Here is a 24,572-nt window from a genome sequence, read left to right as displayed (position 1 = left end):
AACACCAAAGTACCCTCAAAGCTCATCACTAAGCTAAGGATCCTGGGACTAAACACCTCCCTCTGCAACTGGATCCTGGACTTCCTGACGGGCCGCCCCCAGGTGGTAAGGGTAGGTAACAACACATCTGCCACGCTGATCCTCAACACGGGGGCCCCTCAGGGGTGCATGCTCAGTCCCCTCCTGTACTCCCTGTTCACCCATGACTGCATGGCCAGGCACAACTCCAACACCATCATTCAGTTTGCCGACGACACAACAGTGGTAGGCCTGATCACCGACAACGATGAGACAGCCTATAGGGAGGAGGTCAGAGACCTGGCCGTGTGTTGCCAGGATAACAACCTCTCCCTCAACGTGACCAAGACAAAGGAGATGATTGTGGTCTACAGGAAAAAAAAGAGGACTGAGCACGCCCCCATTCTCATCGACGGGGCTGTAGTGGAACAGGTTGAGAGCTTCATGTTCACCAACAAACTATCATGGTCCAAACACACCAAGACAGTCGTGAAGAGGGCACGACAAAGCCTATTCCCCCTCAGGAGCCTGAAAAGATTTGGCATGGGTCCTCAGATCCTCAAAAAGTCCTACAGCTGCACCATCGAGAGCATCCTGACTGGTTGCATCACCGCCTGGTATGGCAACTGCTCGGCCTCCGACCGCAAGGCACTACAGAGGGTAGTGCGTACGGCCCAGTACATAACTGGGGCCAAGCTTCCTGCCATCCATGACCTCTATACCAGGCGGTGTCAGAGGAAGGCCCTCAAAATTGTCAAAGACTCCAGCCACCCTAGTCATAGACTCTTCTCTCTGCTACCACACGGCAAGTGGTACCGGAGCACCAAGTCTAGGTCCAAAAGGCTTCTCAACAGCTTCTACCCCCAAGCCATGAGACTCCTGAACAGCTAATCATGGCTACCCAGACTATTTGCACCCCCACCCCATCTTTTTACATTGCTGCTACTCTGTTAATTATTTATGCATAGTCACTTGAACTTTACCCACATGTACATGTTACCTCAACTAGCCGGTGCCCCCGCACATTGACTCTGCACCGGTACCCCCCTGTATATAGCCTCCCTACTGTTATTTTATTTTACTTATGCTCTTTTTTTCTCAACACTTTTTTGTTGTTGTTGTTTTATTTTACTTTTTTATCAAGAAATAAATGCATTGTTTGTTAAGGGTTGTAAGTAAGCATTTCACGGTAATGTCTACACCTGTTGTATTCGGCGCATGTGGCAAATAAAATTTGATTTGATTTGGAAAGTATTCAGACCCCTTGACTTTTTCCACATTTTGTCACCTCATAGACTTATTCTAAAATGGATTACATAGTTTTTTCCCCCCTCATCAATCTACACACAATACCCCATAATGACGAAGCAAAAACAAGTTTATAAATAAATTATAAATAAAAACTGAAATATTACATTTACATAAGTATTCAGACCCTTTACTCAGAACCTTGTTGAAGCACCATTGGCAGCAATTACAGCCTAGAGTCTTCTTGGGTATGACGCTACAAGCTTGGCACACCTGTATTTGGGGAGTTTCTCCCATTCTTCTCTACAGATCCTCTCAAGCTCTGTCAGGTTGGATGGGGAGCATAGCTGCACAGCTATTTTCAGGTCTTTCCAGAGATGTTAGATCGGGTTCAAGTCCGGGCCCTGGCTGGGCCACTTAAGGACATTCACAGAGATTGTCCCGAAGCCACTCCTGCATTGTCTGGGCTGTGTGCTTAGGGTCGTTGTCCTGTTGGAAGGTGAACCTTCGCCCGAGTCTGAGGTCCTGAGCGCTCTGGAGCAGGATTTCATCAAGGATCTCTCTGTACTCTGCTTTGTTCATCTTTCCCTCGATCCTGACTAGTCTCTCAGTCCCTGCCGCTGAAAAACATCCCCACAGCATGATGCTGCCACCACCATGCTTCACTGTAGGGATGATGCCAGGTTTCCTCCAGACGTGATGCTTGGCATTCAGGCCAAAGAGTTCAATCTTGGTTTCATCATACCAGAGAATCTTGTTTCTAATGGCCTGAGAGTCCTTTAGGTGCCTTTTGGCAAACTCCAAGCAGGGTGTCATGTGCCTTTTACTGAGGAGTGGCTTCCGTCTGGCCACTCTACCATAAAGGCCTGATTGGTGGAGTGCTGTAGAAATGGTTGTCCTTCTGGAAGGTTCTCCCATATCCGCAGAGGAACTCTGGAGCGCTGTTAGACTGACCATCGAGTTCTTGGTCACCTCCCTGACCAAGGCCCATCTACCCCGATTGCTCAGTTTGGCCGGGTGGCCAGCTCTAGGAAGAGTCTGGGTGGTTCCAAACTTCTTTCATTTAAGAATGATGGAGGCCACTGTGTTCTTGGGGACCTTCAATGCTGAAGACATTTTTTGCTACCCTTCCCCAGATCTGTGCCTCAACACAATCCTGTCTCGGAGCTCTACGGACAATTCCTTCAACCTCATGGCTTGGTTTTTCTCTGACATGCACTGTCAACTGTGGAACCTTATATAGACAGGTGTGTGCCTTTCCAAATCATGTCCAATCAATTTAATTTACCACAGGTGGACTCCAATCAAGTTGTAAAAACATCTCAAGGATGATCAATGGAAACAGGATGCACCTGAGCTCAATCGAGTCTCATAGCAAAGGGTCTGAATACTTTTGTTTTTTATTTTCAATTAATTTCATAAATTTTAGAATAAGGCTGTAACGTAACAAAATGTGGAAAAAGGGAAGGGGTCTGAATACTTTCCGAATGCTGTATATGCTTCAGTAAGGTTTGCTTCTAAGCATTCATAGCAATGTTATCAACTGTACTGCAGAAATGGTACGTAAATCACAGAAAGTAGATGTTGTGATGGCAGCTGCAGAGAAGTACTTGGGGGTACGAGATTTTACTTCAGAAGAGTTATAGCGTGTGTTGGGTGGTAGTGTCCCCTCCTCTCAGGCCATTGGCCTTGGGTAGGATCAGATAGGGTGAAAGTAGTGGAATAAGGGGATGGGTTTTAATGGGTATAGGGTTAGTTGGTAGGGTAATTAAAATATATGCATCTTTTTATTTTCTTTATTTTTTCTTTTTCCCGGTTCCCCTTTCCGACTTTGTATCACAAAGTGTAATGGATCTATACTATAGTTCAGTTTGGGGCGGTAATGCAACATATTGGATGCCAACCGCCGTTAAACCTCACCGAAGAAGAATTCACAAAAGAAAAGTAAATTCCATTACGGGAAGGGAAAAAATAACATGAATCCACAAGAACTACAGACAATATAATTATCAACAAAAATCTTCCTTCCAGTCAATTGCAGGCTCTGGGGCCCGAGAGGCTGGGACCGCTCGAGACAGTAGGCGTACACCATTTAGCTCTTCAGATGTGAAATCTTTTAATCCCAGATATCGTTCAGCTGAAGAAACAATAATGTAGATCTTTCTTGACTTCTTTTCAACTTGAGAAGTGCCGTTTATCACCATTGTTATAAAAGAGACAAAATCCACCTTCTTTACATTAATCATTTCTGGATCCTGTTGGATTTCAGGCTGCAGTGTAGGCCTACATGTATTCACTACCATGGGAAAGCGCTCATGTCAAATGAGATCTCGTGCTTTGAGTGTGTGCAGTAATGTATATCACCACGTGGGGGTGCAATTGTTCTACAATTGTTCTACAAGTTCAACAGTTGCTCGCACGACCCTGCAGGGTCTGTGCAATCCGGGATCCTTGGGACATCCCTACCCTAAACCCTAACCTTAACCCCTATCCCTACCCTAACCTTAACCCCTATCCTTACCCTAACCTTAACCCCTATCCTTACCCTAACCTTAACCCCTATCCTTACCCTAACCTTAACCCCTATCCTAAACCCTAACCTTAACCGCTATCCTTACCCTAACCTTAACCCCTATCCTTACCCTAACCTTAACCCCTATCCTTACCCTAACCATTTTACATTTTCAACTTCAGTGGGGTAGGAACATCCAAAGGATCTCGGTAGCACTGCCGTTCCTGCGGTGTATTTCATCTGCGCATTTGCTATCTCGAAAAGCGCAGACTCCCTCTTTGGCGTAAGTGAGAGAGAGAACACTAAACCACAGAGAGAGTTTTCAAATGTATATTCTCTTTGGCTAGAGTAGACTAAACATATTGGCTAAACCTCCAACTTCAAGTAACTTTTTTACATCTTTGACAAAATGTTATGTGCTTTTAGGTAAAAAGATATAGGAGGAGTATACAAAATGTAATAATACATGCGTTTATTATGGTCTCTTAGCCCAGGCTTCCAGCCTGTGGCAGAGGCAAGCTCTCTCCATATAGACCCTATTCCTCTTTCTTCCTCTTTGGCATTTATTTAATCTAGCTATTTAGCCCTATTCCCCTTTCCTCTTCCGTGCTTGTAGACTGCAAAGGGAGAGAGGGAGTAGGGCATGGATATTTCTCCATTGAATTATTTGCTTAGTCCCAGTTGCTTCTTTACCCTAAAGTAGCACCAATGGGATCTTGTGGTTGTGTTGTTGTGTTGTTTTGTCAGTTGTGGAGAGAATGATCCTGTATCAATTCCTGAAAGAGAGTATGCCTAACTGGAGCAGCCCTCACAGGGAGTAACCTCTGATCCATTCACTGTCCGATGTAAATGTCATTCATGTCATTGCTTCTTAGTAGATAGACTCTAGCCTATTTACTCAGTGTGTCTTCTGTAAGTCTCTGTGTACACAGTGACGGGTTCTGCATTTATTTTCTGCATGTTCTGATTCTACTTTCATCCTATTCCCCAAGGACCAGCTGAGGAACCTCCACAGACAGAACTTGGAAGTCCATGAAACATCCTCCTGCTGGCATATGACAACAGCTTCCACTGGCACAAGAATAGAGTGTGTGTGTGTGTGTACATGCATGTGGTCATGTGTACGTGCATGATTCATATTTAGGCACATTTGTACTATCCTGTTTACATTACATACGTCTCGGCTCAGACATGAGACGTATGTGTCAGGGACTCCAGACAATCATGGATTATAAAGGGAAAACCAGCCACATCGCCGACACCTTGCTCCCAGACAAGCTAAACACCTTCTTCGCCCACTTTGAGGAAAACACAGTGCTACACCCAACGCGGGTAACTGCCGCTCACAAGGACTGTGACCTCTTTTTCTCCGTGGCCGACGTGAGTAAGACATTAAAGCGTGTTAACCCTCATAAGGCTGCCGGCCCAGACGGCATCCCTAGCCGCGTCCTCAGAGCATGTGCAGACCAGCTGGCTGGAGTGTTTACGGACATATTCAATCTCTCCCTATACCAGTCTATTGTCCCCACTTGCTTCAATATGTCCACCATTGTTTCTGTGCCCAGGAAAGCAAAAGTAACTGAACTAAATGCCTATCACCCCGTAGCATTCACTTCTATCATCATGAAGTGCTTTGAGAGGCTAGTTAAGGATCATATCACCTCTACTTTACCCGACATCCTAGACCCACTACAATTTGCATACCGTCCCAACAGATCCACGGATGACGCAATCGCCATCACACTGCACACTGCCTTATCCCATCTGGACAAGAGGAATACCTATGTAAGAATGCTGGTCATTGACTACAGCCTTCAACACCATAGTACCCTCCAAGCTCATCACTAAGCTCGGGGCCCTGGGTCTGAACCCCGCCCTGTGCAGCTGGGTCCTGAACTTCCTGACGGGCCCACCCCAGGTGGTGAAGGTGCGCAACAGCACCTCCACTGATCCTCAACACAGGGGCCCCACAACGGTGGGTGCTCAGCCCCCTCCTGTACTCCCTGTTCACCCAGGAGGCTGAAGAAATTTTGATTGGCCCCTAAGACACTCACAAACTTCTACAGATGCACCATTGAGAGCATACTGACGGGCTGTATCACCACCTGGTACGGCAACTGCACTGTCCGCAACCCCAGGGCTCTCCAGAGGGTGGTGTGGTCAGCCCAATGCATCACCGGGGGCACACTGCCTGCCCTCCAGGACATCTGAAGCACCCGGTGTCACAGGAAGGCCAAGAAGATCATCAAGGACCTCAGCAACCCAAGCAACTGCCTGTTCACCCCGCTACCATCTAGAAGGTGGAGAAAGTACAGGTACGTCAAAGCTGGGACCGAGAGACAGAAAAACAGCTTCTATATCCAGGCCATCAGACTGTTAAATAGTAACCACTAGCCGGCCTCTGCCCAGTACCCTGCCTTGAACTTTAGTCACTGTTACTAGCCGGCTACCACCGGGTACTCAACCCTGCATCTTACAGACTGCTGCCCTATGTACATAGACATGGAACACTGGTCACTTTAATAATGTTTACATACTGTTTTGCCCACTTCATATGTACAGTACATATTGTATTCTAGTCAAGCCTCATCCTATATAACTACTGCTGTACACACCTTTTCTATTCATATACTGTCCAAAATGTATACTGTATACACACCATCATATACATATATATTTATATTCCGGACTCTGGCATTGCTCGTTCTAATATTATTATTATTATATGTTTCTTAATTCCTTTATTTATTTTTTATTTGCGTGTATTGTTAGGTATTACTGTACTGTTGGAGCTAGGAACATAAGCAATTCAATACACCCCCCAAAACATCTGCAAAATATTTATACACAACCAATACAATTTGATTTGATTTGATTTAAGCTAATTTTTGCGTACTGTATTTATGCATGTAACATCAAAGACTTAGAAGCATGTTGTGGCTGTGTATATTTGCTCTGGGATGAAAGACACAGTAGTTACAGGAATGGAGGTCTGCTGTAGCAGTTCCTCGGGGGGGGGGGGGTGTAAAGAGAAGGAGAGATGAAGATGGAGAGATTGTGTATGTCACTGTCTCTCCCTCTATCTGTGTCTTCATTCCTCTCTCTCTCTCTCTCTCTCTCTCTCTCACAGTGCAGAATTAACTCTAGAGCTCTATAATAGAATGTGATACTCACTTATGGGGAGTTAAACATGTATTTTATACTTAAAACATCTTTGAACTCCGTTGTAAACACCAATGCAAAGCCAATTGATTGCAGGGAATGCAGCTGTCAAAAAGGGGAAAGGGAATGATAACAGATAACGTTTTGTCTATTAGGATCCCGAGCCAACACACACACACACACACACACACACACACACACACACACACACACACACACACACACAGCCAGACAGACAGACAGACAGACAGACAGACAGACAAACAGTTCCCCATAGTTCCTCCACACCCACAGGTTAAGTGTTTCCCAGGAAGAGACTCAGACCAGTTTAATTGCACTGTAATAAGTGGAAAACTGTGGAAATATGTTTCCGCGGAAATAAGAAGTTGTGGCATCGCAATTAACGCTCAAAGGACAGCCATATGCCATATTACTACTACTGGTACTGACAGTAGTGAAAAAGTATGCATCCGTCTGTGTGTTTGTGTGTGTACGTGTTAGTATCTTTGTCTCTCTTAGTCTCACTAATTTTCGGAAATTATGGCGCTTAATTTCTCTGCCGAATAAATGGATTAGAGACAGAAACAATGGAGAGAAAATCCAACGAGTGTTTCTTCTTTTGCCACCATTTCAGAAATCAGGGATTAGTGGCGCATTGGGACTGTGCTGAGCAGGAGAGGCCAGTGTTCCAAAATCCATCAGGGATTTGCCTGCATCTGTTCCCTTCTCTGCTCCGGCCATGTCCATGACTCACCGAGAAAATTCCTGAAAAGCTTTACGACTGTTTGCCTTATCCAGTCACCGCAGAGCTGTCCAACAACACTTAGTGGTGTGTGTGTGTGTGTGTGTGTGTGTGCATGCATGCGTGGCTGTGTCTGTATCTGTACTGGACCAAAAACTCAGTATCAAAGACAGCAGACTTTATAAGCCCAAACTCATTTCTAAATAGACCCAAAACTTTTCTACTTCATGTGCCTATAACTCTTAAATGTGTTTGTGCGCCGAGGCTGCAACCTTGCCTCATCCTCTGACTCAGCAGAAGCTGATTTGGTGTGTCTTAGAGAGAGGAGCATCTGATGTTTTCTGTTATTAACATATGTTTGTTCCTAATATTTTTTCTAGGTGCATGCACCTCTCCATGTGTGTGTGTGTGTGCACCTATCCCTTTTGTTTGAAGCAATAGCAAATCTACTCAGCGGAGAATAGCTAAATATGGACCCCAATCTTAGCAGCCTGTCTTTCTCCCCATCTCTCGCTTCCCTCTCTTCTCTTTTTGTTTCTGAGTGAGGGACCAGTGTGGAGGAGGGAATCAGAGCGGACTTAACTCTATTTCTCCTGTACTGTTGTCAGCAGTTGGCTGCTTGGGGATCAAAGTTGTGTGTGTGTGTGTGTGTGTGTACGTGCGTGTGTGGTTTGGTGTTTTTTTGTGCTTAAAAAAACCTGAGTGAGTTTAATTAAAGATGAAAGTGCTGATGATTAATTGATGGAAGTCAGACTGTTCCATTTGGTACTGAACCAGGGGTGTCCAGACTTCTCCATATAGTGAAAAATGTGGACAGCTCCAAAAGCTTACACACAAAATGAGATGTATTACCACAGGTAATCACATAAAGTTTTTTGAACAATTGTGTAACAACGTAATGATTACAGAGTTGTGTGTTCTTTTAAACCTTTAAAGACCAAAAACAAGCCTGGTACATATTTGTCATTCTCTTTCAGGACTCTGAACATTCCCATCTATATATTACACAGGGAAATGTGTCCGCCAACTGGAGTGCCCTAAACTGCTCTGTCTGCTAATTTGGGATGACGGTGTGAGTAGTGAGGCTCAAAGGCTCAGATGGAGCTGCTGAGGCAGAAAAACATCAGGAGTTTTTCTTGTAGTGATACAGTAAGTAAACAAACATATTGAGAATTTCAATTCATTTGTGATCTCAAAAGTTTGTTAGGCTGTTATGGTAGGACTAGTCTACTAGCAGGAGATGGTGGAGAACGGCTGGTTTTTAACTCCACTCATATCCCTCCCCTCGGCCACTCACTCAGTGTGCCTAGTGTGCCATAGAGACATATGAGTCTCTATGCGCAGGCTCCCTCTCCATCACACTGCCTTTCAGTGGGAGATTAGAACAGCGAGAGTGGAGTGCTCAGGGAGATAACGTGCCTGCTCCTAACATCGGTATTGGAACTGTTATCTTCACAGGAAACACATTATGCTGGCGAAGAAAAATAGCTCTCCCTTGCCTGGCCAAGGCAAAGTCTTAATAGAAACAGATTTAGCTAGGCGTTTATAGAGATTTATAGGCTGATATAGAAGTTTAGCAGACTGAGATCCCATTGTTTGGATAGAGACAGTTTGGCCCTGTGGTTGTGAGTAAAGACATAAGTGATCATCAGCTATATTTATTGATGCTCTCAATAATTTCTCCATTAAAACAGTATGAGCCTAAACCCAATTCAAAAACAAGGCAACAGACTGAACCGAAGAGTGAGGGAGGGGCATTGAGATTGGAGGTAAAGAGAAAAAGAGAGAGATAGCGAGATTGACAGACGAACTGTGAAAAAAACAGAGAGTAGGCTACGGGAGTACAGTACAAAGGACATTCAGGCAAAATGTATATGCATTCAAATAAATAGTTGTATCATATATTCCTGCTATTATTTCCATCATTAATGGTTAACTCACTATAGAATTGCATGTAAAGTAAAATAAATCATCATCAGGCAGCACCACGCTGTGATAAGGGGGGAGGGGAGGTGGGGCAATGTAAGGGGCAGGTAGTTAAACAGAGTGGGACAGTTGGGCTGAGGGTCTTGCTTGTGCCTTCAAGTGGACTTTCACTCTTCAGAGATGGGAGTGGAGCTGGGGGCATACATGCACCTGGTTATGCCAGGATGGGGGCAGTGGGGGGTTGCCAGGTGTCAGAGGTGAAAGATCACAGTGTGGAGTCGCGGCAGAGGACGATCTCCAACTCGGTGCGGTAGAGCTTCCCCGCGTCGGACAGAGCCATTATGCTCTTCTTGTAGCCCACCAGACCGGTCGAGTCCAACTCCTACAGCAAACAGGGGGAGAAACAGACGTGAGTGCTAGAGCCTCAACCAATGATGTCATTAACTATGGTGTCTACCCTGTAAACAATAATGAGTCGTTAGGACGTCCCCAGGACTTCACGAAACGGTCGCCTGAAGTCGTCAGGACATTGTGTCATGGTCCCCTGGAGGTTTTGTCTAGTTCCCGGTTGGTCCCGGGGATGTCCCTGAGGACTTTTTTTAGGACTTTCTTGGGATGTTGGGTCATGGTCCCCTGAAGACCCCCTGAACGTTCTTGGGATGTTGTGTCATGGTCCCCTGGAGGTTTTTGTCTAGTTCCCGGTCGCAAAGAAACATTCCCCCCCCCCCAAAAAAAAAAAAAATCTACCCAGGGCATGCTTACCCTAGTTTCATTACACATCACCCGTTGTTACTGTTGCCAAGCCTATCAAGGCCCTGGTTGGTGAACCACTGATCCAGTCACAGCTGTTTGTATTTTGGCAATGCTAGGGGCACCCAAACACACATAGTGCTTTTAACATACAGTGTTTTCAACTTACATATTTGACACCCTTTGACATAGATGATTACATTGTGTATGTTTATTCATACAGTAATTATTATTTAACATGTCCTCATCTGGGATTTGAACTCACAGCCTCTTGGGTCACAGCATTCCAATCTTCCTGCTACGCCACCATGTCTGTATCAATGACTGATTTCCCCTGTAGCAGGCCTGTTCCTACACTTAGCAATTCAAAGTAAATCTCAGCTCTGTTAAAAATACACTGAAGAAAAACTATTATATTTATCGTAGTGATTCAGGAATAACATTAAAACAGAATAATATTCCCCACCAACATTACTGCAAACCCAAACTCAAATTGCTGAAATATGTAAACGAAATCAATGAGAGAATAGTGAGATTAACTGATAACTACAATAGCAGTGCAGATGGCACTATTTTGCTAAGTGCAGGGATGTATTATAGGTAATGAATGTGTAGGGGACTTTGTGGCACAGCAGAAAGATCAGCATAACCAAATCTAGAGGTTGTGAGTTCAAATCTCAGGTGGGGTCATATTGAAAAGTCAGTAGTGATCATGTCAAATGTAATAATATTTTCATTGATTAAAGATTTTTACACTATTTTAGCTGAACAGGGTACCACTTACCTTAAAACCCCCATACCATTTAATTACTTTACTTAAAATGGTTTGGGACACCTGGGACCATCCCATGACAAAAACCTCTAGGGGACCATGACACAAAGTCCCAAGATTGTTCAGGGGACCTCCAGGGGACCATGACACAACGTCCCAAGAACGTGCTAAAAACGTCCTTGGGGACATCCTCAGGACAAACGTGGAACTAGACAAAACCTCCAGGGAACCATGACACAATGTCCAAAAAAGGTTCAGGTGACCTTCAGGGGACCATGACACAACGTCCCAAGAACATCCTAAAAACATCCCAGGTCAAACCGGGAACTATAAAAAGGTCCCCCAGAGAATGTTGCCTTGGGACCATCATTCGACGTCCTAAGGACTAGTAAAATGAAAGTCCTGAGAACGTACTAAAAAGGTCCTGACATGGTCCTCAGTGACATCCTGGGAACTTACAGGGAACTAGACAAAGATTCCCCAGAGAACGTTCCATTGGGACCATCACGCAACGTCCTAAGGACTAGTAAAAGGAAAGTCCTGAGAACGTCCTAAAAAGGTCCTGAAATGGTCCTTAGTGGCATCCTGGGAACGTTCAGGGAACTAGATAAAGGTCCCACAGAGAACGTTCCCTTGGGACCATCACGCAACATTCTTAGAACATTCTCAGAACGTCAGTGGGATAACTTTGTGCCGAAAAGCTTTAAGGGGCCTAATGGGAAAGTCACCAAATATTCTCAGGACGTCCCCTGTTTGCTAGGTGTGGCCCTAACGGTCAATGCAACACCACATCCTGATCCAACAACAACTCAGAAGACAATAACCTGTACAAGACCACAACGTTCTGCCAATCATTCTGATCTTGTAAACACTCCAGGTGCAGTATGAGATAATCAATCAATCAACTAATCAAAAGATGAGTCAGTAAATAAGTGAAGTCTCTTGTTCTTTACCATTTTGTTCTTGTCATGGAGGTCCTTTAGCAGTGCGTCCAGCTCCTGCTCATCGATGTAACCGTTCCCATCCTAATTAAACAGTGAAAAACAGTGAAACAGCAGAAAGGGGCGGGGCATCTCATATCAAATTCTCATTAAAAGAACATTCAAACACTCAGATATCCTCCCACTCAGAGTATACACAGGTTAGATCAATCATTCACAGACCAACTGCCAATTCAGATCAATACAAAAGCATTAGCATGAGACTCCTGTACTGTACACCTGTCTTTCCTACTGTACTGTTTTCTTTGTGGAAAGTTCAGTGGCGTGTATTCATGGTTACCAAGGGAAGCCAGGCTTCCCCAAAAAGTTGACCAAAAAGTTGTTTTATGAATTTCGTTCAATTCGCAAGAGGCTGAAATGAATGTATCTCACCGGAGAAAGCATCCGAGCAAACCAAACAGCTCCCCTCTGTCTCAGTATGTGTAGTGTATCTATCTGATGCTGTCTGGTCAGAAAGAGTATGACATTGTTGCCGCCAGTAGTATTGAATGCAAGGGAAGCCAGCGAGCATTTGGCCTCCCTTGATAAAACATTTATAAAATAATAGCCAATCATCTTTGAGCTAAACTGAGTGAGCTCATCTGTGAATGATCTTGGCGCACCAAAGAAAAGTGTCAAGGGAAGCCAGTTTGGATTTTGCTTCAGACCAATCACATCCCAAGCCAAACGTCAACAAAAAAACTTGAATTGTTGCATCTCGTTGTGTTCGGCCCTTTCCTAAATTAGGGCTTTGGACTTGTGGTTTTACTTAATTCTCCGTACTGGCCAATGATTATAACGGCGATTCTGATCCAACCATAAATTCATGCATTGTGCCCCTGACCTGAGAGGATGGAAGTTCAACATGTAGCTAGATGTATACTATTAGAAAAAAGGGTTCCAGAAGGGTTTTTCGGCTGTCTCCATAGGATAATCCTTTTTGGTTCCAGGTAGAACCCTTTTGGGTTCCATGTAGAACCCTCTGTGGAAAGGGTTCTACATGGAACCCAAAAGGGTTCTACCTGGAACCAAATAGGCTCTACCTGGAACCAAAAATGGTTCTTCAAAGGGTTATCCTATGGGGACAGCTGAAAAACCCTTTTAGGTTCTAGATGGCACTTTGTATGCTAATGTTAACTAGCTGGTCTGGCGTATCGTTGCCTATAAAAGGAAGCTAGCGAGCAAGTATTTTAGCAAGGTAGCCTAGGACAACAAAAACTAAAAGCGTGTACTGTATGACAGAGTCATAGACCGTTTAGGCAACATGAAAAAATAGGATGGCATTGGCATTTCTTCTACAAGTAGGGTGAGTCAACATGTTTTTTCTACTTGCACACACACACACATAAATCAGTACCATGGTTAGCCACATCATATTTAGCTTATGTTGATTGGACTAAATCGTTTTTGGTATCTTTTAGTTGTCACTGTATTTGACTAAGCATAGGTGATTAGATGATGTTGAAATGTTGAAGTTGAAATGGTGTCGGAATAGTGGAGGCAGTTTCAGTTTTCTTTGTGACTTGCAGTAACTCTCTGTGGTTCTAAATCTATAGTTGTTTAGTAGTCTGAAAATGTCGGAAACATTACCTTGCTCGACCATGCTGCAGGTCATGTAACTGTTACATGCAATAGGTTTCTGGACTTCACTGGACAGATGTTGCTCTCAGATTTTGTGACAAAAACAAAGGTGTGGTTGAATTTATTCTGCCACTGTGTCTTCTTATTGTCTCGGCCTTAGGCCTATATATCACAGTGTCAAGGTATATGAACTAGCAGGTTATAGAGCAAACAGCGCAATTATCACAAAACATAAGTTGTAATATGGCTTTTTTTTCTGGATTGGCTTCCCCAGTGATTTTACCCAAGCACCGCTACTGGGAAGGTTACCAAGGTAACACTAACAAAATAATTGATACAGACGCAGGTGTATCTTTGGAGTATTTACTTGTGCAAGTGAGCATTTGCATGGAGCTAGTAGCTTGTGTGACAGGGAAACAAGCAATCTCTCTCACACACCCTCCCTACAAACATGTGTACTATGCTCATTTACCTTGTCATAGAAGGTGAAGATTACATTGAACTGCTCTGCTGAAAGCTTGCATCCCTGGAGAGATGGGAAAGACAGGGAAGGGAAAGTATAATACAAATATAATATATACTGTACATGATATATATATATATATATATATATATATACACTGAGTATACCAAACATTAGGAACACCTTCCTAATATTGAGTTGCAGCACCATGGGAATGCCTGCATCTGTTCCTCACAAACTGGAGTCTAACTGGTTTCATTAACGAGCCTGCAGGACTGACAGACAGGTGTGTGTGTGTGTGTGTGTGTGTGTATGTGTGTGTGTGAACGTGCATGCTTGAGTGCGTGTGAAAGAGTGTTGCAATGACTTTTAAGGGTGTCGATAGTCTAGCCAGGTGCAGACTCAGTAAACGTCTCCCATGATAAACAGTATTATCCTCTTAAAGTGAATGCAATAAAGCTGAATTGTACCATCGGTTGGATCTGCCGACATACACATTGTATGACCTTTACCTTAGGGTTATAGTCAAGACTGCTTTAATTCACATAGTGAACGACTCTTTCGCAAATGAATACGTTGCCCCAATTCCTAAAGGAATTTGTGTGTGGGGTGGGGAGGGTGTGTGGGTGTGGTCTCACCTCGAACTTGAGCAAGAAATTTTCCTGAACCGGCAGCAGCCTTAAATGAGATAAAATAAAATCGTTCACATTCAGATTCTTTACTTCAAAATGGATTCAAGTGTAACACAGAGAGTCTCTCAGTGAACAAGACACACACTCACCTGGCCATTTCAGACAGGCCCAGTTTCCCATCACCGTTCAGATCAAACATCCTCAGCTGGAGAGAGCGATACAACAGTGAGTGGCATAATGTTATTACACTGTGTTAAACCTGTGTGTTTGTGTAAACGTGTACAGTACGTGTGTCACACTCACGATTGTCTGTGTGTACTCGTTGAGCTTCTTGTCATCGTAGTGTCTGTTGGCCTTCTTCAGAAGATCTGACAGGAAACCCTGAGGAAGACAGATCCTCGTTACCCCACTGGTACTGGCTCAATTAGCAACAATGACCCAAAAAATAGTTTAATGATGAGTGCTCAGGGGTCCTCCTCTGACAACAACCACAAGTCCTTGGAAACTGACTAATGAAGGTTATGAATGTTTAAAAGTTTGGCACATTTGTTTACCTTCAGTTCATTGGCTTCGATGTATCCACTGCGATCAGTGTCATACCTTCGCCAAGCCTGTAGACAGAACATTTTTAACAATTCATCACAACACAGCACACACGCATTTAAACACAGTTTCGCCACTGTCTTTCTTTCACAAGCTCTCCATTTTCCAAACGACTCTACCCAACAGATATAAAGAACTCTAAAACCTTAAAACCCTCTTTACTTTAACAACAAGCGGAAAAGTTATAATGCTATAATCGGTAGAGAGAATGTAGCCAGACGGAGATAGAAGAGGATGAGAGTGAGAAAAGTATATCATTTGTGTTTTAATCTACCAGCTGTCCCGTGTCTAGAGCGGAGCCTTATCAAAGATGGATGCCCAAACCACATCATCCCCCCCACAGTCTCCTGCAGTAAAGCTGCAACCCATCCATAATGAATGGCAGTCTGAGAATAGCTCCTGTGTTCCCCTCCTCCCCCCTCCACTTTTAACATGGGGTAGCCAGCACACCGGACCACTGCAAAACTCCCTCCTTCTATCTATCCTCCCTTCTCCTTACTTTGTGTGTCTTCACCAGCAGAAAACAGTTAAAAAGAGCCCCCCTCCCTCTCTCTCTTTCTCTCTCTAGTTATTTCTAGATATAAAACGCTTTAGACAAGGAGATACCTGTTTCCCTGATATTTCTAAGCTCTCTTGGGATTGATTCTGTGTGTGTGGGTGGATGTGTTTTTGTCTTGGTTTTTGTGTATGGGACGAAGTGATCAGTCTTAGCAATAAACCAAAAAGTTATCCTTATCGGAGAGCAATGATCGCAGGAGTCATCTTTAGTGATCGATATACTGTACAGTGCAGTGGGCTTATACACACACACACACACACATACAGACACAACTTACCGCCATGAATTCTGCACTGGATCCCACAAATGTTCTGAAACAAAGCAGGAAATTCTCCTCTGTGGGCAGAATCTGAGCTAACTGGAGAGAAAGAGGGAGAGAGAGAGAAAATATATATAGAGAGGATTAGTACACTTGGCTTCTAACTCAATATTAAAGTGTATTTCAACAACAACACTGTGTACAGAACAAAAAACATACAGTATATGCAGATATAGCATCAGAGGAAAACATCAAAAGTAACCAGACATTTCAATAGAGGAGTTTGAATGTGCTTGTGTACAGTATGAGTCGTACTTCTGACATCTCGATTCTTCCGTCTGCATTCTTGTCGAATTTAGCCATGAACTCCTTCATCTTTTCTCTAAACGCAGCATGTGTGGGATCCTGGAATAGACACACACACAGAATAAATCAAAAACTGATAAAACAGAGAATTCCTACCTAACAATTCCCTATGATAATATGTTGTAACAGCATATTATATCAAACTGTCATTCTCCAGTCTATCAGCCTATCTAGAAGCTTGAATACACTGTGGATGATGATAGTCAAGTAAAGTGGACCATTTGCTCATTTAAATACAATGTTTAATGTTGCCTCGACTAAGATGGAGTCAGTCACTCACTTTAAGGCAGGAAGGAATTATGTATTTTCAAAGTATTCAAACCCACTCACCACGCCCGCTCCTCTCCGCGCGGTCTCTAGCTCCCGGAAGAAGTTCTCCAGCTCCTTTCCCTCGATGTAGCCATTTCCTGTAGAACATACCCAAGGGTTAAAGGTCATTCCTGGGATCCGTGAGATGGGGATTACATTGACCTTTGAACCTGTGGAAACCATAATGGAATCCTCTTAGTTACAGTGGGGAAAAAAAGTATTTAGTCAGCCACCAATTGTGCAAGTTCTCCCACTTAAAAAGATGAGAGAGGCCTGTAATTTTCATCATAGGTACACGTCAACTATGACAGACAAAATGAGGAAAAAAATTCAAGAAAATCACATTGTAGGATTTTTAATGAATTTATTTGCAAATTATGGTGGAAAATAAGTATTTGGTCAATAACAAAAGTTTCTCAATAATTTGTTATATAGCCTTTGTTGGCAATGACACAGGTCAAACGTTTTCTGTAAGTCTTCACAAGGTTTTCACACACTGTTGCTGGTATTTTGGCCCATTCCTCCATGTCTATCTCCTCTAGAGCAGTGATGTTTTGGGGCTGTCGCTGGGCAACACGGACTTTCAACTCCCTCCAAAGATTTTCTATGGGGTTGAGATCTGGAGACTGGCTAGGCCACTCCAGGACCTTGAAATGCTTCTTACGAAGCCACTCCTTCATTGCCCGGGCGGTGTGTTTGGGATCATTGTCATGCTGAAAGACCCAGCCACGTTTCATCTTCAATGCCCTTGCTGATGGAAGGAGGTTTTCACTCAAAATCTCACGATACATGGCCCCATTCATTCTTTCCTTTACACGGATCAGTCGTCCTGGTCCCTTTGCAGAAAAACAGCCCCAAAGCATGATGTTTCCACCCCCATGCTTCACAGTAGGTATGGTGTTCTTTGGATGCAACTCAGCATTCTTTGTCCTCCAAACACGACGAGTTGAGTTTTTACCAAAAAGTTATATTTTGGTTTCATTTGACCGTATGACATTCTCCCAATCCTCTTCTGGATCATCCAAATGCACTCTAGCAAACTTCAGACGGGCCTGGACATGTACTGGCTTAAGCAGGGGGACACGTCTGGCACTGCAGGATTTGAGTCCCTGGCGGCGTAGTGTGTTACTGATGGTAGGCTTTGTTACTTTGGTCCCAGCTCTCTGCAGGTCATTCACTAGGTCCCCCCGTGTCGTTCTGGGATTTTTGCTCACCGTTCTTGTGATCATTTTGCCCCACGGGGTGAGATCTTGCGTCGAGCCCCAGATCGAGGGAGATTATCAGTGGCCTTGTATGTCTTCCATTTCCTAATAATTGCTCCCACAGTTGATTTCTTCAAACCAAGCTGCTTACCTATTGCAGATTCAGTCTTCCCAGCCTGGTGCAGGTCTACAATTTTGTTTCTGGTGTCCTTTGACAGCTCTTTGGTCTTGGCCATAGTGGAGTTTGGAGTGTGACTGTTTGAGGTTGTGGACAGGTGTCTTTTATACTGATAACAAGTTCATACAGGTGCCATTAATACAGGTAACGAGTGGAGGACAGAGGAGCCTCTTAAAGAAGAAGTTACAGGTCTGTGAGAGCCAGAAATCTTGCTTGTTTGTAGGTGACCAAATACTTATTTTCCACCATAATTTGCAAATAAATTCATTAAAAATCCTACAATGTGATTTTCTGGATTTTATTTTCTGAATTTGTCTGTCATAGTTGACGTGTACCTATGATGAAAATTACAGGCCTCTCTCATCTTTTTAAGTGGGAGAACTTGCACAATTGGTGGCTGACTAAATACTTTTTTTCCCCACTGTATATGGCTCTTTCTCAATTCATCTTTCCTTAATTCCTTGCATTCTCTCTCCTCACCTCCTTCGCAAATCCCATTGGAGAAGAAAGTCAGGGGAAGGGGGTGAGGGGATAAGATACACGGTATCACCAAATGTGAATTGAGATAGAACCCTGGTATGTAGTGTGTTTCATTACTGTAAAAAAAAAACTGGGTTCAATATGGCTGCGTTTATTTAAGCCCTTTGCTCGACAAGGAGCTGAAAGAAAGTCCAGAACAACGAGTCCACAAGGAGTCCAGAGAGTCAAGTGTTGTATTGCACCACCATGACTGTTTGCATACTCTAAATTCTATGGAAACATGTTCACAAAAACACTCTCATTATCTACCCTAATGCTACAGTGACACGATATTGTCCATCTGGCCAACACGACTCCCACAGGAGTACAGTAGCATAACATTGAGTCACATATGTATATCCAACACACACACACTGCTGAGCTCCCTGGTCCTTACTAGGATTAGTCTGATATCCCAGCAAAACCATCAGGCCCAGTATCTGATGGGGGGATGAGATAGAGGGAGGAGGAGAGAAAGGGAGGGTAGGTCGGAGGGAGGGATTTGAAAGGGCTTAATGTGACTTATTGTGTCACAGCACCATAGGAATAAAATGATAGCTGACCCCACAGGGAGGAAAATCATGGAGAAGGGAAGGAGATAACTTGATAAGTGTGTGTGTGTATTGTGTGTGTGTGTGTGTGTGTGTGTGTGTGTGTGTGTGTGTGTGTGTGTGTGTGTGTGTGTGCGTGCGTGCGTGTGTGCGTGCGCAGTATGGGCAACCCACAGGCTGTAGATATTTAAGGCTGATTGAGAATATAACAAACTCCTAATTGTCTTGGCTGATCAGCATTAGTCACATGATCGAAGCACTGCCCGAATCTGGAGTCCTCAGACGGATCAGGATGGCATTTACGAATGGGAAGTGTGGAGATTCTCTGGTAATGCTGCCGGAGAATGATATTTAAAAACATGAATCGCCTGCAGCTCAGAGAGCATTAGCAACATAATCACAGTGGAATGGCTTTGTGCCTGGGGGGTTGACAGTGGGGGGACAGGTAGATGCTTATTGGGGCATTAGATCTTCTGTAGCGACATTCACAAACATGACAGGCATGGGACTGGCTACGCATGATGTACAGCAAGTTTGCTGAGGACACCACAGTTGTAGGCCTGATAACCAACAATGACGAGTCTACCTATAGGGAAGAGGTAAGTGAACAACCTCTCCCTCAACGTCAGCAAAACAAAGGAGATGACTGTTGACTTCAGGAAGCAGAGGAGGGAACATGCCCCGATCCACATCAATGGGACTGTATTACAGAGAGTCACGAGTTTTAAATTCCTCGGCGTCCACATCACCGAGTACTCATCATGGAACAACAACACCACCACTCTTGTCAAGAGGGCGCAACAGCATCGCTACTTCCTTAGGCGGCTGAAGAAATGTGGCATGTTGCCCCGGGTCCTCTCCAAATACTACCGCTGCACCATTGAGAGCTTCCTGACCGGTTGCATCACGGCCTGGTTTGAGAATTGCTCCGTCCACGACAGCAAGGCCCTCCAGCAGGTGGTGAAGACGGCCCAGTACAATCACTGGGACCATGCATCCACCCATCCAGGACATCTACTTGAAACGGTGCCTGAGGAAGGCACACAGCATCATCATGGACCCCACACAACCCAGCCACGAGCTGTTCTCTTCCTTATCGTCGGGCAGACGGTATCAAAACATGAGGTCTAATACCAACAGGCTCACTTTATGTTCTTATTCTTATTGTTGTTGCATTGTTGAGAAGGAACCTGCAAGTAAGCATTTCATTGGACCATGTGTATCCCGTGTGACTAATACAACATTAAACTTTAAACTTCATTTGCGTGTTGTGTTTGATAGGTAAATCACCATCTCTGCATCGGCTCGCTGGTGTTTGAGATGCAAGCAAATCACTGCAGAAACACAAAGCTTTGTGTATGTAAACAAATCAGCCCATCAGATGGAGGGACTGAGGGCTGTCTCCTCTCTATATCAACATGTCATCACTCCACTGAAGCACAACTAAACATATTCCTGTACTGTGTGGGAGGGAAGTGGGGGAGTGGGCTGGTTAAATGTGTAAAGAAGTTTCCCCAAAGACATGGATATTATGCTAGATATGTGCAGACCATCACAGATAATCCTAATTGCTCTTCCCAATGTGAGGATTTAGTGGGAATTATGCCCATGTCCTTACACAGGGCCGGCCTTGGGCTTAAGTGACATAGGTGGTCATCTATTTCCCCGTGCTAGGGGGCTCCCGACCCAAAAAGTAACTCAGTCTTACTGTTGAGAGTTAGAATAGTAGAATACACAAAGTGCAATTTCGAAATTTGGTTGTGCATCAGCAGTTTTCCTCTTGCTATGTCAGTCACTGACAGCACTCAATTAATCTATGACAGCTAACATTAGATTGGTAAATTAGTCTACCCAGCTATCTAAACGTGTAGTAATCATGGCCGAATTACCGAAAGGGAACAAGGGGGCCCCATTGATTTTGTTAGCTACTCACACTCACGAGTAGAATTGCATGAAATTAGTTAGACATTTGCAAAAGTTTCTTTTTCGCCCCATGGCAAAATGTTCAATTGCAGAAAACTTGCTTTAAAACTGCAACATTTTCTCTATGCCCCATGGCAAAATGTGTAGAATTGCAGGAAATTAACTTAAAAAGCGAGGTGATGGGCCTCCCAACAAAATCTTGCCTAGGGCCCCCAAAAGGCTAGGCCCTGTTCATACATTTTCCAGTTATATTAGACATAGATCTTGTTTCCTTGCATGAAATATTATCTGGTGTGAAGAGTGGAATAATGCATGCGTTTCCCAAATACAGTGGCTTGCGAAAGTATTCACCCCCCTTGGCATTTTTCCTATTTTGTTGCCTTACAACCTGGAATTAAAATTGATTTTTGAGGGGTTTGTATCATTTGATTTACACAACATGCCTACCACTTTGAAGATGAAAAATATGTTTTCTTGTGAAACAAACAAGAAATAAGACAAAACAACAGAAAACTTGAGCGTGCATAACTATTCACCCCTCCCAATGTCAATACTTTGTAGAGCCACCTTTTGCAGCAATTACAGCTGCAAGTCTTTTGGGGTATGTCTCTATCAGCTTGGCACATCTAGCCACTGGGATTTTTGCCCATTCTTCAAGGCAAAACTGCTCCAGCTCCTTCAAGTTGGATGGGTTCCGCTGGTGTACAGCAATCTTTAAGTCATACCACAGATTCTCAATTGGATTGAGGTCTGGGCTTTGACTAGGCCATTCCAAGACATTTAAATGTTTCCCCTTAAACCACTCGAGTGTTGCTTTAGCAGTATGCTTAGGGTCATTGTGCTGCTGGAAGGTAAACCTCCATCCCAGTCTCAAATCTCTGGAAGACTGAAACAGGTTTCCCTCAAGAATTTCCATGTATTTAGCGCCATCCATCATTCCTTCAATTCTGACCAGTTTCTCAGTCCCTGCCAATGAAAAACATCCCCACAGCATGATGCTGCCACCACCATGCTTCACTGTGAGGATGGTGTTCTCGGGGTGATGAGAGGTGTTGGGTTTGCGCCAGACATAGCGTTTTCCTTGATGGCCAAAAAGCGCAATATTAGTCTTATCTGACCAGAGTACCTTCTTCCATATGTTTGGGGAGTCCCCCACATGCCTTTTGGCGAACACCAAACGTGTTTGCTTATTTTTTTCTTTAAGCAATGGCTTTTTTCTGGCCACTCTTCCGTAAAGCCCAGCTCTGTGGAGTGTACGGCTTAAAGTGGTACAGACAGACCACCTCTGCCTCCCACAGATGGATCACTGGCCGCACGCGACATCCCTGAAAAGCCTTAAATGCATTCATTTATTGACAGCGCACGGTGAGACCTATTTTTACATTCCACAAACTATACTTTTTTGGTGGGATTAACACTCTGCTATTTCATGTATTAACAAAGAACAATCTCTCATGTATTAATAAACAGCTCCCCAAAACAGACAGAGAGAAAGAGAGTGTGTGTGTGTGTGTGTGTGTGTGTGTGTGTGTGTGTGTGTGTGTGTGTGTGTAATTGGACTCATTCCTCATCCCTCTACTACTTCTAGGTCCATTCCAGCCCAGTGCACGCCAGGGACTTAAATTTTTTTGTGCCAATTATATTACTGGACTGGTAGCCAGCTATAACTCTCACCAGCGCGTGTATGCATGGCCGTAGAGGCCAGGGTTTAACGCATATGGCCGTTAGTAGACCCGGTGGGGGGATTTAACCTTGGCTGGGGCAGTGGAGTGCTTAAACGTTCGGAGAATCCCTGCGCTTGCTCAGGTGTGACTGTTTACACGCTCTAGGTGACAGGCTGCAGAGCTAAGAGTGAGCGCTATGGGGCGGAAACATGTCAAGCCTGCGCAATGTCACATACTTTTTTTACACATCTTTACACACTTCAACAGGCGCGTGTTTAGTAGAGCCCTTGGTAAGCTTTTTGCTGCCAAGCATAACGTCTCCAACGGCCCTGAGGGACCACCATGGGATGGGGGGAGAAGGATTCAATATGCTTTGCGCAGTGCAAAAATGTATACATGGATGGATGGATTAAAGAAAGAAAACGCAGTGCTATACCATGCAATATATTTCGCTCTCATCCTTCTACCCCCAATGACTGTAAAGGCTATATGGCTATTCCCCATATTCATTCCGTCGCTCTCCTTTTCCCCATCACTACTACTCCCTCCTCTCTCCTCTCCCCCCACTTCCACTTTTCCCTCCTATTTGTCCTCTCTCCCCATCTTCTTCACACACTGCTCCCCCTTCTCCTATTCCCCTTTTCCCCCTTCTCTCTCTCCATCTCCACTCCTCCCCATTCCCCGACCGGACACGGCAAGCTGCCTGTCAATACACTAGCGCCTGGCAGAAGCCCCGCTGATGACATAGGCTACTGTAGATTCATTCATAGGAGACGGGCGGATCCGGTTGCCTCGTGGGGGTCGCTACAAGTCAGGCACATATATAATTCACAGCGATCAAACAGCGTTAAAAACAGCCACTCCGTAATGCACACACGTCACCACTCTATATAATAAATAATCTAGAAAGAACGCATGTTTAATCTCAAAGAATGTAGTGCTGTATTACACTTTCATGTTTTACGCACAGAAAATAGTGCCACAAATGTGGTCCAAAGCAGCGCTCTTATATTCTACATCTTGGCGCGGTTCTTACTGGTGCGTAATTGAGGAACTAAAATAAAATAATGATTAAAAAGCATGTTTATATGGGATTATATGTAGCCTACGTGTCGACTGAAATCTCATCTAATGTTCTTGTGGGGAAAATGCACTAACTGAACTATTTGAAAATGCTTTTCCACTTTGCTACTTCAAAATATACAACTTCAATATGCTAATTGTTATGTTAAAGTTCATAATCAAGTGTAAAGTTAAACATCTTTCCAGAGGTGCATGATCAAGGAACAGGGCACAGGGCACTCTCTGACTGACAATCACAGCCAAGATTCCCAAGACGCAGTCCAAATAACAACCCCAGATGCTCCTCTGTCCCGCAGTACAACACCCAGGACTTTCTGCCCTCGTCTATCACATCTGCTCACTTGCTCTGTCCCACCAAGCACTAGGCAATCAATTTAACAACTATTCAACCATTCTAAATTTACAAAGAGCCTACTCCTGTGATATGCCCATAGTCCAGTCCTGCCCAAATGTAACCCCCTGGCCTCAGTACTGACCGTCTGCGTCGAAATGTTTCCAGATGTCGAGAAACTGCGCCGCGGTGAGCTCTGCCAGGTGGAGATGAGGGGGCTGCTGTGCTTGAGTCGCCAT

At 44.2% G+C, this 24,572-nt stretch overlaps 1 protein-coding gene across 2 annotated transcripts; it reads right to left on the bottom strand.

Annotated features, from left to right (window-relative positions):
* Positions 1-9,873: 9,873 nt before the first annotated feature.
* Positions 9,874-24,572, bottom strand: LOC311128625 (calretinin-like; the record flags this gene model as incomplete). Of its 2 annotated transcripts, none has more annotated exons than XM_084160810.1 (11): positions 9,874-9,990; positions 12,084-12,155; positions 14,164-14,217; positions 14,793-14,832; positions 14,936-14,991; positions 15,090-15,167; positions 15,341-15,397; positions 16,226-16,306; positions 16,523-16,612; positions 16,904-16,980; positions 24,479-24,572. In XM_084160810.1, the coding sequence occupies 11 exons, from the start codon at positions 24,570-24,572 to the stop codon at positions 9,874-9,876; spliced, it is 816 nt and encodes a 271-aa protein (XP_084016936.1). The 2 variants fall into 2 exon arrangements, with proteins under 2 accessions (XP_084016936.1, XP_084016937.1); XM_084160811.1 differs by having other exon boundaries at positions 12,087-12,155.

This window comes from Coregonus lavaretus, assembly GCF_964263955.1.
Source record: "Coregonus lavaretus genome assembly, chromosome: 4".
Classification (NCBI taxonomy): domain Eukaryota; kingdom Metazoa; phylum Chordata; class Actinopteri; order Salmoniformes; family Salmonidae; genus Coregonus; species Coregonus lavaretus.
Note: the sequence above shows the minus strand (reverse complement) of the source record. Positions and strands in the feature narration are given on the sequence as shown.